This window comes from Pieris napi, chromosome 10 (genome assembly GCF_905475465.1).
Source record: "Pieris napi chromosome 10, ilPieNapi1.2, whole genome shotgun sequence".
Lineage (NCBI taxonomy): Eukaryota > Metazoa > Arthropoda > Insecta > Lepidoptera > Pieridae > Pieris > Pieris napi.
Genome location: NC_062243.1, coordinates 7541501 through 7558057, shown reverse-complemented (window position 1 = coordinate 7558057; position 16557 = coordinate 7541501). Strand labels below are relative to the sequence as shown.

At 31.5% G+C, this 16557-nt stretch overlaps 1 protein-coding gene across 12 annotated transcripts in view; it reads right to left on the bottom strand.

Moving 5' to 3' along the window:
* Positions 1 to 424: 424 nt before the first annotated feature.
* LOC125053293 overlaps positions 425 to 16557 on the bottom strand; it is a 32581-nt gene continuing 16448 nt past the window's right edge. For 4 of the 12 annotated variants that reach the window (XM_047654596.1, XM_047654600.1, XM_047654595.1 and 1 more), the window contains exons 2-3: positions 1726 to 1851; positions 425 to 1420 (exon numbers count right to left, since the gene is read on the bottom strand). In XM_047654596.1, the coding sequence (XP_047510552.1) occupies positions 1155 to 1420; positions 1726 to 1851 (392 nt within the window). In that variant the 3' untranslated portion in view covers positions 425 to 1154. Of the gene's footprint in view, positions 1421 to 1725; positions 1852 to 4301; positions 4572 to 6068; positions 6338 to 7937; positions 8057 to 8585; positions 8737 to 10023; positions 10246 to 12136; positions 12278 to 14733; positions 14956 to 16557 lie in introns of those variants that run through there. The other 8 variants (XR_007117558.1, XM_047654598.1, XM_047654597.1 and 5 more) reach the window with 8 other exon arrangements.

Sequence of the window (16557 nt, the reverse complement as noted above, 5' to 3'; positions counted from 1 at the left end):
CTGATATTGGATAAGAAATAAATTAGTTTTCTGCCAAATTGAAATGAGAATACTTTATCTATTTGTATGTAGTTTGTATGTTTTGGGGTTAAATATAGGATCAATAACGTTGGTAGTGTAAGGGGGTTTTAAATTTGAAAATTTATTGATTGGGTTGACCCGCGATGCGGAGGGACGATTCTTCTGGCGTCAGCGGGGCTACTGATTTTCATTTATTCAATAATCAGCTCCAATTGGCACTCTATAAAGTGCGGATTCCAATAACTATGACATCATCAATGTCAATGATAGTTATGTATTTTAATATCTACGGTGCGAATGTTGCAAACTTGAAATTCAAGACGAAAGTCAAGATATCAATAAATCGGAGATACACACATAAATGTCTATGTAATAAATATTAATTAAATAAAACACAGTTTCCTTATTTCTAATATATTTTATATATAATAGATATTTTACAAAATATACATCTAGACCTTAAATTACTATATTTAAATATTGCAAAACGTCCTCCCGTATTGGTATGCGAATAATACTTGGGAAATTAATAAAAATCAGTCTTGCGTCCTCATAGACTGATAGTTATTATTATTCTCTCAAACGTAGTTAATATTTATATAACATAATTTTTGTAGCCTCAAAATGGTTAACGTTGACTTGAATACTTGCTAGGGTAATATTTAATCTCGAAACTTAGCGCTAAGCACTACTCCTATTATGTTTTTGACATACCTAAGTCCATAGTAGCTCTAAGTCTCGACTCTGAATCTAACCCTAAAAAGGCAGCACCCCTAGAAGCCAAACTTTGGCACTACGGCATTGATAAATTACATTTTAATAAGTTCATCTATCAAAATGTATCATCAATGCCATATATAAGAGGTAGAGGTTTTGCAATTCCAATTAAATCAATACCTTATTTAAACAAATACATAAGACAATAAACCTCTTAAATATCACAAAGTGAGGTTTACTGTGCGTTTAGGTAAAATAATACCAAGATTATCTGACAATATGATAAAAATTTGGGTCAATGCAGTAATTAACAATAATCAAATCAAAAGAGATTTGCGCAAGTTTAAAAAAACATTGCAAAATTATAACATAATCTTGGTGAATTTTACCTTATCCATATAAAAATATTTCCATAATCATGACGAGGCGGCTACTGGTCGCGTCTCATCAACAGTAGTTATCGTTGTTGTGCTGCTAATGACGGAATGTGAAACATTCGTAGGGTTATTTGAGTCGCCAGCGACCCTATCAGCGCTAGGAATATTTGCCGTATCTGATGTATTGGTATTGCTCTGTGTGGCTAGGGCTGCAGTAATGGGTTGGTTGATGGGTTGACCAGGAGGCTGGTAGCCTGGGTAGTGAATACCAACTACTTCTTCGTAGCTTGGTGGTGCCATCGCCTCTGAAAATTTAGGAATAATTTATTAGCTTATTGCAATTATCAAGTCATAAGCGACGCGGGCTTCAAGTTTAGATTTTTACTTTATGAATAAATCAGACGTTGCTGTCTTCTATATCTCATACAAAGTTATATTAAGAACATCATGTCTTTATCGTATCATCGATGGTTTAATTCAGGTGATTTTTAGTACCTAATCGTAGTGGGCGCGAGAACTAAACAATTTGGCGAACGTGAAATCCGCCATTTTTTTTTTAATTTTACCTACTGCGCTAAAATGTATTTATTCAAAATTAGATAATATTTACCATATTTTGGTGGTGGAGGTAGATTGGCTGGGCTGACGTAGATTGTAGGCTCTGATGCTGGAACAGTGGTCTGGGACCGGGAGCCCATATAGGCTCGTCTCTGTTGTGGATTTCGCGTCTTTTGTCCTGGAAAGAAGAAAGAAATAATAAGCATTTGAGTGCACAAATCATTTGAAAAGGAATCCAGAAATTAAGTACTTTTTATGATCTGTTTTACTGTCTGAGAGTTCTAGCAAGAAATTAACAATAATAATTAGTAAGACAATATTTTTCAGGTTTTATTTTAACTCGCTTACAAGACAATTGCCAATTTTTATCAACACATTTTAATACAATCAGTTTTTGACGTGACAACGTCTTATAATTCGATGAAGCCGGCTGCACGCACGAAAAAACATGACAACATGCGGCGTTACCTCGCTCTGAGGCGTTCCATTTAAAATTGACATAATTATATTTATGCGTACAAATAAATGTAACTTGATCAATTCAATTGTTATTTCCATTTACCTCCTTCTCTATATCCATACAAAATACCTATCAAACAATTTTTTTTTATAGCAACCATCCCATCAATATTTTTTTATGACGTTGTCACGTTCAACTATCGTCAGTAAACCGACTTTACAGACAACCAATTTTTTGTATGATATGTAGTCTCCATAATGCCTATTATTTGACTATATTTTTCCAAATTTTTGAAGTGTGACCCTCAATCATACTAAGATAACTTGATCGCGGATGGCTCAAATTTAACATTTCAATAACATTGTTATCTAGTATAATGTATCACTTTGTGGTAAAGACGTCATCAACACAAGAACAGGTGGGTATCAACTGTGATTAATATTGATAAATGTCTTACTTGTTATTAGGATTTACATAATGCTGTAAATTTTAGTGCACGCTTCAGATAAGATAAATCCTGGCTTTACAGATATAAAACAAAAACAACATAAGACATTTTTATATACACCAGATCCACGTCATTCAAAGAGATAATTCTAACGTCCACTGCCCTGCGATTCTGTAACTCACACAGCGGTTTTCGCATCGGCGGTCGCTCTCAAATCAGTCGTGAAGCAGTAATTTTATGATTTGGCTTTCTGAAAAGGTGGGAGCTTGTAGTTTATTGTTTATCAGAATGCCAAATCATAAAATTACTGCTTCACGACTGATTTGAGAGCGACCGCCGATGCGAAAACCGCTGTGTGAGTTCGAAAAGTGAGTTACAGAATCGCAAGGCTGATGTCAAAGAGAGAGGTCCTATGCCGACGAAATTTTACTACATTTAAGTATGTTGTTTTATTATAATATCCAATGGTAATAATCGGTTATCGTTTAAGGAAAAATGAATTGAATTATCGTTAATTAGAAATATCATAGTACAAAATGATAACATGAAATACATACAATGACAATAACGATGCGTATCATCTGTTAGCAAAACATATTTATTTATTTATTGAACTTACCACATCATAGATCTACAGTATATGTTACAAGCTATCTTTACTACAATTTTGGTGAATATAAATGTTACAAAATAACATATATATAAATAAAAATAAAAATACTAGCAATTTTTTGCTTATTGTTAAGAAAAAAAAAATTCCAACAAAACATCGGATTAGGTATGAGATAGGCAATTCACAATACTTCTGTTTAAAATTGATCAGCCCACTACAGAATATCCAGCTCCAGATAAGTACTGTTTAATCCGTTATATTCCCGAAAAATTCGAATGAGAGGTGCCTGAACTCCTAAGTTGGTTTTTGCAGACGGAATTTGGAAAATTCTGCTGATTTTAAACCTTGGGTTTGAAATAGACACGACGGATCAACAATGTTAATATCCTGTAAGAGGTTACTGTTCTGTATTTAACCATTGAGCAATTTGTATAATATCCTAACACCGGCTAAAGATCTCCGATCGTACAGTGACATCATATTATATTTCTGAAGTCGCTGATGGTACGAGTACCCGCGTATGACATATTTAACAATATAATAAAATGAACACAATCCGAGTACTTCTAAATTATCTTCTAATTTGGCATTTATCTAAATACGGAGTACAATGACCTTTTATATTGTAATCTATAGTAGCAAGTAAATACCCGCGGACACGCGAATTCCGTCTTTCAATTTATTACAAAATGCTTACGCACAGCCGCAGTCTACATGGGATACCCTCTTGTATTTCACGGGGACCTTCTACGTATAGGTGATACCAAAATACTTTAAAATTTGCATTGTAAACAGTCAATCAATGAACGATTATCAAGGTCCTAAACAATTTCATATTAAATAACGTTAGAAAGGTAAGGATAATTTCAGTTTGGTAAGATGTTTTGCCAGTAATCAACAAATGAGTGTGTAAACTTGGTTGAAAAACGCGGCTGAAGCTTAGTCCTGTTCTTTTGAGACCAATCTGTTTTTAAACTATTACTTCAGTGATAATGAGAGCAGATTGAATATTGAAGCAAATTAGTTCTGTACTGTATCGGTCAAGCGAAAGCTATACCGATAGCTTAGTGTCTTTTAAAGGTGAAATTTCATAAATATTATAATTACCTTTTTCTAACCATCGTAGCAATATGGAGAGGAGAAGAGCAATTGCTATCGTTACAGTTAAAACGACGACACAGAAGATGAAACGTTGAAATTGCGTTTGAAACATGTCTTCATTAACAATATCAGTAAATATATTTGTGCAGTTAATATTCGAACTATCACACATTTTATTTATATTATATAAATTAAAGATTAAAGATGAGATTCACTTGTGACCCGCACAGACTATGATATAAAGCTACCCGCAAACCTATTTTAAAACTTTTTGTTAAAAAACTTTTTATAGTTTCATAGACAACGATTTATTTGGAATAAATACAAAATAAGAGGTAGCGTTCTTATATATGATAGTGATTTTATCATTGAGATTAAAATAATCAAGTAGGTTATGCACAATATAGGTACTGAGGACAGCCCAAATCGATTCTAGATTTATAATACAGGTTATGTATAAATTGTTATCGAATATATTTTGAACTATTTAGCGATATCTTGAAGCAATAATTTTATTAAAACCTTTAAAAATTAATTCCCAAATCTTTATTACTGATGGGAGTATTTATATGCACTAATATAGATAATTATAGTACCTAAATTGTATTAAAAATATCATCGTGTAATTTGCTAATAAGAATTACGTATGTCTAATGGTTCAAAGTTCCACTTTGCATCAAATCCCCGGCTGTGGATTATTTGACTTTTTTAAATCTATGTCTACGTAACACTTGCTCCATAAACATTATCCTAATTTACATTTCAAAATTGGCGTCATATGTGAGGTACAGAAGACTGGCCTATAAAAGAATGATCAAAGGAACAAATGCAACCTAACGCATATCCACGAAGGGTTGTGCCGCAGTAATAAATTATATAAATATGTTTTATAGCAAATTAGCTAACTTTTCCCATAAGCTATATGTCTACATGATTTGTTATTGCAACGGAGTAACTCGTAAACGTTTTTCAGTTAATACGGTTAGTAGACAATTTTAATACAAATATGTTGATTGTGTTTCATGTAATAGTTGGCAAAAATTCTTTAGTAATCGTGTCTTATGCGCAGATAAACAATAAAATATCAAACATTAGGATATTATCAATATAATCTTAGGTAGCTGCATAAGGCATGTGATTAAATAAACTATATTATTGTTTTTATAAAATATGATAAAGAGACTATGTATTTACGTCAAAAGTATCATTGACGTCACTTTAATGGTATAAAGCCTGTGTGGTTTTAAATTTATGACAATTAATCATACATCCATTGATTACCCTCCAGTGTTTTACGCTGTGCAATGATTAAATATTTTAGGTTTTCTTAAAACCTTTTTATTCACTATTCTCATACCTGTTGTTGCTACTTCTCCAATATTATTTGCAGTGAAATTTACAGTTTTATGTATTTAAATGTAGCCCGTTATTTATAATAAATAAAAATGATCTAAATGAATTCACTAATACCTGTTAAGTTTTACTTCAATGCTCTGACTACTGTTTAAGTTTTAAAGCATAGGGATGTCTATACGAACGGGGTATTGCAAGATCGCGCGGCTATTATTATTATGACAAGTTTATATGTTTACCCGATGCCTGAGGATGTAAAATATGAGATGCCTGAGGGTCTATAGAAGACCTCATGAACTACAAAATTAACATTGATGAAAAAGAACACATGCCACATAACACAAATACCAAAACTTAACATGTGTTTGGACCAAGCCACAATATTGCACTTAATTATATATTAACGAAAAAAATACATACGCAAAGTCAGCAGCCGTAATATGAAGTACAAAATGAGCCAAATAACTATGATTAAGATTAGCACCAACAAGTACCACATCGCCATCTGAGTTGCACCGACGTCATCGTTTCCCTTTGGATTGTCCGGATAAGTTTCCGTCGGAAAATCATAATCCGGAATCCCATATTGGGGCGGCATTTTACACTTTCAAATGTTTGCGTAACAAACAAATTAAGTGTTCAAAATACGATTTTAAATTAATGGCATTTTCACAGTAAGAACTCTTTGTTACTGAGCTATTCGACATATATCGAGTGGTGTGATAAAAAGATTTATCTGATTGACACTATCGCGTTGTCTATAGATATTTTTAAATTTGATCAGTATCGTGGAATATTTAGTTATGAGGGAAATTTAATAAAATAAATTAGAAACTGTCATAATATAGAATTATTTGGTGTACAAATTATTTGAATAGTATTTGAGAGTTTACAACAGTACAAAAATATAATTGTTTCCTTAAACCAAAAAAATGTAAAGACTGCGTTGAACAAGGTTGCACATCATCCTTTAAAATAACAATGAACATTTCCAAGTATTTCCACCGGAAAGTATTGATAGTAAATGATAGATATAGATAGATAAATGTGATTTTGATATCATATTATCTCGTGACAAATTTTTTCGAAGCTAAACTGTTACATAATTTCTTACATAAACGAACCATGGGTAATAAAGTTATGAGATTTAGACTTACAATTAATAACTACGAATTTACCTTTGAAATTTATATCAACAATTTGAATTCAAATTTTAACTGAAAGTATAGGATGTTCAGGCTGCACATATATATAGATATAGTAAATTAAGATCTTGTTGAAATAAATTCGATAAGGTTATAGCAGACGGAGAGAGACAGCGTGTCACTCTCAACTCTGAGGTCGTGTGCTCGAATCCCGTTTAAACATTGGACAACTAACGTAAGCAGTGAATAATTACATCGTAATAGCTTGTCTTAGCCCCCAATCACTAGTACAATGCGCAAAATGCTGAACCAGGACAAGTAGGTCTTTTCATTGAAAATGAATGTAAAAAGGCCCATAACGCGTGATAGTCACTGAATTTAAGTTATTAGGTAGGAAGGGTTAATAATTACCTAGTGAAGACATTTTTATGCACAGAATAACAAAGGACATAATAAGAAGAGTCGAAAATACTGATATATAAATAAGTGAACCAGTTGTAATTTCACTCCGACTAGACGTTATCTCACTTGGAACGATCATGATGACACTTCACTTATTGAAATTTATTATCGAACACTAACATGAAATTTAGTGAGAAATGTTCATTTTAATGGCATCACTAATTTGTTAATAAAAACTCATTGGAGCCGTAATTTAAAAATTCTTTTCGGTATTGAGGATGCAAATTGAATGCTAAATCTTGTCAATCTAATGCAATCTCTGGTATATCGTTTATGTATATATTTGTAGGGCATTTTTCAAGAGTTATCTGACAGTTTTTTATCTATTGACATAAATCACGAATAGCGAATACTGGATAATAAACGTATGTAAACATCTAAACATTACAAGATATTTATCCTAACGAAAAGTTGATTAAAGCCTGCATAGTAAAAAGGCACGCGTACCCATATATTATATCACGTCATTAAATTATTAATAAAAGTATCTGTATGTGATATTAAATGAGTTTGTAATACATCGGAAAATTTTAACACAATTAATTCTCAACTCAATAATATTTATACTAAATGCAACATTGACATAGGTACGCCATAGGAAGTCGGCCATTTTTAATGACGTCACACAAAAAATTTACTGAAGACGTCTTAGGGCTGGTGAATGATTATAAAAAAAACTTACTGTATATCCGTATCGCAACAAGACATAATATGACAAATAAGACTATAATCCAAAGAGTTAAACTGAAGTACATTTTTCACGCAATTTGTCGCAACTCGCAACGAAATACTAATCTATCGGCAATTTTCCATACATTTCCTTATACATAGATAATTAATTAATCTTATCAGTGTATCAATAAAAATAAGACTCGATAATTTCGATAAATTTTGTGGAAAATAATTAAAAAGGAAACATTATTGGATTCGATATTCAACTGAAACGATGACGTCAGAGATTAGAAGGAATTTAAATAAATTAATGACAATGATTATAATCTATGATTTTATATCCTACGTTTCTAGCACATTTTATATCAATCAAAATTAAATATGAAGACACTCTAAACTATGTTGGCCGTTCTCCAGTGTACATATAGCTATCAATACTTCAAAAAAGGGTGTCCTACAGAGTTACTTAAACCTTCGATAGCTTGTGTCATGTTACTTAGGTTGAAAGTTCGCGAATGTGTTAGTAGGTATATAAGGAAACGACTTCGAGATTCGACCTCACGTACTGGGATTATAGATACAAAAGTTTTAAAAAAGAATTCCAAGTCCATGGAAACATTTAAATAATGCAACAATAATAACGCAAAAAAACACTTACCAAAATATCGTATCAAAACACCATAGAGAACCCAAAAAATTAGAATATTAAAGGTTATAAAAATCAATAAAGAAGACAAATTCGACATTTTCGTTTCGCTATCGAAAACAAAATATTAGCAGGTACTAATTTTATCGCTCGCTATCTACCATAAATAATTAGAGATTATTTATCGATTACAATTCCTAAAGTCTTCGTTGTATTGCGAGCTATATTTGAAACACTATAACGATGCGCAAACACATCTTTAATTTATTTAACATACAAAAATATACAAATGTAACGGATGGAAATGGACACTATCACCGCCTTCTCCTTCCCGAAAAAATTCTGACAGAAAGAGCCAGAAGCCATTACAACTTACTAAAGCGTTTTTTTTTACAATACGGTATAGCAAAGGTTTTCCAATGTACCTATAGATAATAATTAACATCTGCATACAATATGAACGATGATTTGTTGTAATAAGTTTCGCCTGTCAAAAAATCAAAGCAAAAATGTATATCATGCATATTTGCTCGAATTTTACAACAGGCAACTTTATTTAAAGAGAAACCATTTTTTTATTAAAAGCGGTGATTGCCAGTATTATTTATATGTGTATTTTCATTTGTATTTTTTAGTTAAACAATAATAATTACATTCTTAATTTTCATACAAATTGTTTACGTAAGTTGTACGAACATACACACATTACACATTATAAATCATTCAAACTAGATTGTTCGTTTTATAGATTTCGTTCATATTGAAAGAGATATTTAAAAATACATTTACAAAAACTAATTATAACACAAGGTTAGGTAAGATTGAGAAAATAGTAATGCAAAGATAACTCGCTAATTATTGTTACCACTTAAAAGCAATTAACGTAGCCAACGTTCTTTTACAAGGTCTTATTTATCTATATCAAAATTCATACACTTCTTTTTACTGATTTGAGTCTTTGATTGAGTCTGATGATATTTGAGAACGTGTCTTTAACTAATAGATAATTAATATTACTCGTACTTAAAATCATGACCACTTTTAAAAAGTTCACCAGAGGCTTTTGCTTCTTACATTAATCAATGCTCGATTAGTTTTTAATAACGTTACATCAAATTAGTCGTCTCTTTCCGTCAAATTGTTTTTCCTATGCGTTGAAAAGAGATAAATTACATTAATTAGCTAATGCGATCTAATGCATCAAAATTTTCCACTTTGTTTTAAAATCACTCATCCTGGTAGCCTTCAGATAAATACTTGATTTAAATTTATTTTATAATAAAACGCAAACAAGTTTCCAGGTTTAACGGGTATCAATTTAGTAAATAGTGATAAATATTAAAAGAAAAGAATATTATTAATTAATATTTGATCCTTGCTGGTAGTAAGGGACTACGACGCCATAATTTGTAAAATATATACTTGAAGGCCAAGTTACGTTAAAACTTACGATCCGTCACATATTTCCCAAAGCAAAACCACAGCCATATCATGTAAATAGTCATAAACACGATGACACCAAGAAGAAAAGTCGTTATTGAGGACATTGTCCAACCAACCCCTAAGAAATGACACTGAAATATTGTTTCAATATTCGCACTAACTCGTTCGCACTTTGCTAAGTCAGTTTCAATAACCGGTGTTTATTTGTAAATTGAACACAACCAAAAACACGTGAAAATTATGGAAGACAATAACGATAACTGTGGTGCTTGTGGTTTTTAATTGCATACCGATACATGCTTAGGATACTTCGTGATACTACAGAAACATAAAATACAATATAGCGAAGCGTCACTCTGCTTTAATTTATTAATTATACGTTCGAATTTCCGGTTTCCTGGGAAAATAATTTAAAATTTGCTCAAATTCGATTTTTAAATTTCATAGTAAAAAATTGTGAATAATAATTTTAATACATATATTGTTCGTATTAAGGTCAGTACTCACATACGGTATTACTCGATAGTTTTACTCGAAGTCGAGTAAAAATCAACGTGTGGACCGCTAAACTCACAGCTCGAAGCCTCGCACAGAGCCGGCTCGATGGAATAAAATGAAAGTAATTTCCTTCGAACCTACTCGAAGCGAGGCGTCAATCTATATGGTACATGATATATTTAGACAATCATTTTAATATGGTTAATATAGTTTACTGCGGTAATACTTATATCTATAGTACTCATGTACTCCCGTAACATGAAATAATTCAAATTTAAATCTAATCATTTCAAGTGCTTATTGTTCTAATCTAATACTCGTTGGAGACACGTAGTTATACCACTTTTACTTGTACTTGAATATAAAATGATAGGGCAGACGTGTATGTGAAAAAAATATATGCGGAAAATTTTTAACCATGCAAAAAAAACATACAAAAACGAAAAGATTCAGAGTCGCATCTTAGGACAACTCCCATCTGTCAAATCCATTATGATTTTTCATACAGGTCTCTTTCGAAGTGGGTTTAAAGCGACTGGAGGCCTAGCGAAATACAATAATTGTAGATGCTTACAATCTTGCAAAAAAAACGTGGTGGAGAGTTTAAAGCCAATCTCGTCCGTTCTACGCCCTTGATTTGTGAACTGGTGGAAATGTATTTATATGCAATTACCCTAACAGCTAATAGCCAATGCTATAGTTGTGTAACTTATTTACCGTAACATAGGATATCTAACGTGGTTTTTGCGAATTCGCTCTAAGAATATATAAATATCGACCGTTTTGGAGACAGTATTAAGCACTATCAACGCCTTTATTAAAGGGGCCTGGTTTCACAAATTAGTTCTGCCCCTAGTGACTGCAGATATGCTTCGTTTGCGCCGTCTCAATTAAACGTTTGGTACAAATAAACAGAGTTCTTGCAGAACACTAGGATCACCTATCCCCGAACCTACATTACATAACTGTAACAACGTAGCAAGTAAACACCTGGTAATATATGAATTTTGATTTTGCCTATGGAAAACAGGGCAAATCGCGAATACGTGCTTAATAATTTATGTTTACATATTTAAATAATTTATTAACTTTTAATTGTAACAAGGCCATGAGACATTAACTTACAACGTTCGTATCTACTACGAGTCAAGTCATGATAATTAGTTGTCATGACAGTTAACAACATGAACACAAAGAAGTTTGAGAGTTTCCAATACAGCAATTACAATCATGAACTGCCGCTAAAATACCTAGGCCTCAGCTTGCGTCCGCATTATTAAAATTTTTGTTTCTATTATAAGCAAGCAGGTGAACATCTTTTGGTGACTAGACGTGCTACTCTTAACTGGGAACATAAACTGTATAAAACTATTGGTACACAGCTAGGATTTGAACCCATAATTGAGAGTCGCACACCTTACAACCATCAATATTGTAGCAAATTAACACATGCACTTATAATAAAATAAATACTACTGCTTTGTGGGCCAACAGGTATTTAGAACCATTAAGACTTAGAATTCAAGAGAACAGCGTACCACTACCTTAAACGCACTTACAAGCATGGTGTCGCAGGTGCATTTAACCTCCTACAAAAATATTTGCCACAAAAAAATACTCACTTATAATAGCAAAGTATTGTAAAGAATTGAGCACACAATAACAACAAATTAATATAATTACACAAGGTGAAGTTACAACTAAAAGAGTGATCGCTAATTCGTGACTAAAATTCATTTTCACTACAATACTGTTAAACTCACTCTAAACAAATTATACTATATTTTTATCTAATTAATAAATGCAGTATCTTATGTCATTAAAGTGCAATTAGAAAATTTGGTCAGCTTGGGTTCCGTCTCAAGCAAAATATTTTGTGTATCTGTGTATTCTTTTTAAATAGTTTAATTATAGGCAAGTAGATAAACCACGGAAAGTACATATCCAAGGCAATGCAGTTTGCACATCTAAAAAATGGCTATGTACAAAGTTTGATTTTTTTTTAACAAAGTTGATAAAATAAGAGATTTAATTTTTTACCCTGTATATGATTGCAGAATAGGATAAAATTGTTATTCTACTAAAAAGTCAGACCCTGCTTGACAATTTAATTCATTAATCGTGGTTTTCAACACATAAAAGTTTTGGTTATAGTCCAATCCCTACTTCACACGTACCGTACATCGCAACTGCAATATAATTTAAGATCATCAATAAAATATTGTTAGCTCCTCGATACAATTCTGTCACACTTCTCTTCAATTAGTCATAACCTATACACGCCGCTTAACTGTCTTATGTCTAGATTTTTTTCACTTTCAAAATGCAGTTTTAACTCACCTAAAATGTGCCGTATAACAAAATACATAATAATTACAATAACTGTATTACAACCCATAAACAAATAAAACGTTTGTAAGACATGTTCAATATATATGTGTATATCTTATTCTGTCTGTATTTATAAAAAAAAATTGATAAGACTACTTAAAACGAAACTCACAAAATTAAACATAGTATTTATATCTGAAAACAGTATCAATGATAAAACATCACGAGAGTTATGAGTGTAGGTACTTTATTAACCGACTTCAAACAAAAAACATAAGGATTATCGTGTATTATGTTTATTTTATGTTTTGTGTATGTTCAAGCATATTTCCGACGTCTGTGGATCGATGTAGATAATCGAGAACCAATATAAATGAAACAGTTTAAAATTTAAAATGAATGGAGGTGTTCAGTGTTATAAATAAGCACAATGATTATAGTTCCAGCGATATAGAGGTGCATGTCACGAAGAAGTTAATTTTTTTAAAGTATTCTTTATTAGATGGTGTTTATATAAAAATATATTGGGTATTTTTATTTAAGCACTCCATATAATTTAAATAACAGTAGAACCTAGATCAAAAGTTAGATAGGTAACTTAGTACCTTCTTGTTCATTGTATCGGTGTCTATTCCACGTGAACAATTTTTTACAATGTTTTTATTTTACAGTGTTCCGGTAAGAAATACTCGTATATTCATCGAATACGTTACACACAAGGTATATTTAACATTCTTATACCTATATTTAAAGTAATCTTACAATTGCGGTATTGTAATATAAAAACAATCAAATATTACGATAAGTCTCGTCAAACAGGTAAGTTGTAGTACCTAATTAATTATATTAAATGACGATAATTTAAAAAATAAAATGTATAATAATGTTTAATAAATCCGAAAAAACCTTATTATTAATAGATATAAAAGCAGAAATAATTATGTTCTTTTAATGGTATTTAAAGAAGAATTAAATTAGTAAAGAAAAATAATTTATTAGTTTAATATGTTCACCTTGTAATTTTACACGAGCAACTTTTCTGCTATTTTTTCAACAGGCGCCTATTTTTTTGAAAATGATCATAGTATTTTTGTAAATTCAATTATCTGTTGTTTTTGCGAGACAAATGTTTAGAAACTTCTCTACTATATGAACGTAAATTCGTTACGTTTTTTATTAAGCTACGGTCGCTTACAAGGCTTCTATTACGCTTAAAGGATTAAACAATTTTCAATAAATTTTGGCATTTTTGAAAGGAAAATGCCTTTGCCGCACATTATTTTGGGAAAAAGTTTCCTAATTAATCCCTGCAATGGAGGAGGTTCAAGGCGCTCAATTTTCAATTGTTAGAACCAGCTGTCTATCAAGGTATTTAGAATTTTTTTAATAGATGTCAATTTGTTCGCCATCGTAAGTGTATGGTGGTGGTCTAACTTCCGAAGAGCCTCCGGACCAAGTGTTCTTTAAAAAATCTATATGCAAATTTAAGTAAAACTAGAATAAAAGTAGTTTAAAAAAAACAATTTCTGTGATAAATATAGATGGAACATTTGAAAAGTATACGGCACCACGTTTATCTTTATAAGGTTAATGTATTTTTCTTTGTTTGAAATTCTTTTAAGCTATCTAAACTGTTACTTGTGTATAAATTTTCTTTATCTTTAAATTTTTTTTGTCCTGTGTGAAACTTGAATTCACATTATTCAAATAAATAACCACAATAAGGTTGCATTACAGATTGCAAGACAAGTAATCTACTATACATTCTGCTTATTAACAAGGGAAAGTAATTTTCGTTACAAAATCTCAAAAAAAGTTATGAAAAATCAATGTGTTAGACGATGTACACATAGCTTTTTTATGATAAATTGTTGGTTGTAATACTTACGTCGTTTCACTAAACCACCGAAACAGAACCACAACCAAAATAAATAGAGGCACATAAAAATAAACACTCCGATCATAACAGTTGTAAATATATCCATTTTCACAAATACTAAATAATATGAAGTTTGGTGCCGATCGCATTATCTAATCTTCATTATCTTATTTTTAACGAATATCGGATTATCAAACGCGTCGTGGCCTAATGAACGAAGTATGAGAATGAACGAAGAATGAACGATATGAGTGATATAAGTCCAAGTCCTTACAGTCCTTGGGCCTTTGAAAAAAAAATGTGACAGAGACACACAGGCGAACGCAAGCTGAAAACACCTTATTTTATATGAAACTGATACTGATAATGATATTTTACTTAAATGATAATTTAAATAACTATTATTAATCGTCTGGTCAATAACCTAGGTGGAGTACCTTATAACAATATAATTCTAATCATAATAGTATTTATGAAAAATATTCGTCGGAGATATATGCTGAAAAATACACAAGACATAAAATAAAAAATCATGATAATCCTTCGGTTTTTTGTTTGAAGTCGATTAATATACATCGTATTAATATATACATTCATATAAAGAAGACGTCACACGAATTCTTTTGTATACAACTGCGGAAGTTTTTCTTTTTTATTGTTTATCTCCTGCTTATCAGGGGAATTTAGATGAAGGTCACATATAAAAAAAATTGAATAGCGACATGCGTCTAGCTCTCTCTAGTTATTTTAGAAATAAATAAATAGTTTATTATTTTTATAATTATATTTGACCTGTTTCGGAGGAGGAAGTAACGATATGGAAATTAATTATAATTAAAGTAACAGATATGTATATTGTATAATTAACCAAAGAATTCCCAAAGGACACTTTGTCTGAGAATACTTATAGAATATCAATTGTCTATGGCATAGACTCTATGCAATAAAATAATACAGGCAACTTATATAAGGATACAAAAACAAAATTTCTAAAGATATCTCTTTATGACGATCTTACAAAAATTACAAATACTTAATGAAAAATGATACTCTAAATGTATTTATATTATTGTTAATTCGTTGCTTCCTTACAAGTGACAAAAGGAGATAACGTTCTGGTGAGGTACAGTCAGAACAACTAATTTGGGATTTGAAAATCGGTTTCCAAAAATGTTACGTGTTTTTTTTTCTTTTTAGAGGTTGAATTAAAATTAAAAATAAAGTTTGATCTTCGGTACTAAACAAAACAATATTTTTTCTGACATAGTACAGAGAAGTATAGGATAGGATCTTTGTATGGCTCCGAAAATTATTAATCAATTTCAATTCGATGTCGTCAGAGCCGCAGAGCACCAATATAGACTCTGTTGTGAGGACCCATATAAAATTAATTATTCTATACCTCTGACTTGGCGGGTACGGTAAAATTTATCTGTTAGGTCTTTGGCGTATGTCACGTAATAATCTCTGCATAGCGCTGGTCGGTCGTATGCCTTTGTTATTTAGAGAGAACGTCTAGAGGGGTTTGTACGAACTAATGCAATTTTTCGTACATGGCTAAGGAAAAATTTATTATGACATCCCCATAAACGAGTATCGTAAGTGTAACAGCGTAACTTAATACGCCACTACTTATTTTGAATGGAAAAACAAACCAACATTGATTTAATCATATTTGTATGTTGTACTCGTAAACGTCAATATTACCAGTTCCTAAATCAAGCGCGTAGAGCGGGTGAGAAGACCTGCCCTGCGATTCTGTAACTCACTTTTCGAACTCACACAGCGGTTTTCGCATCGGCGGTCTCTCTCAAATCTGTCGTGAAGCAGTCA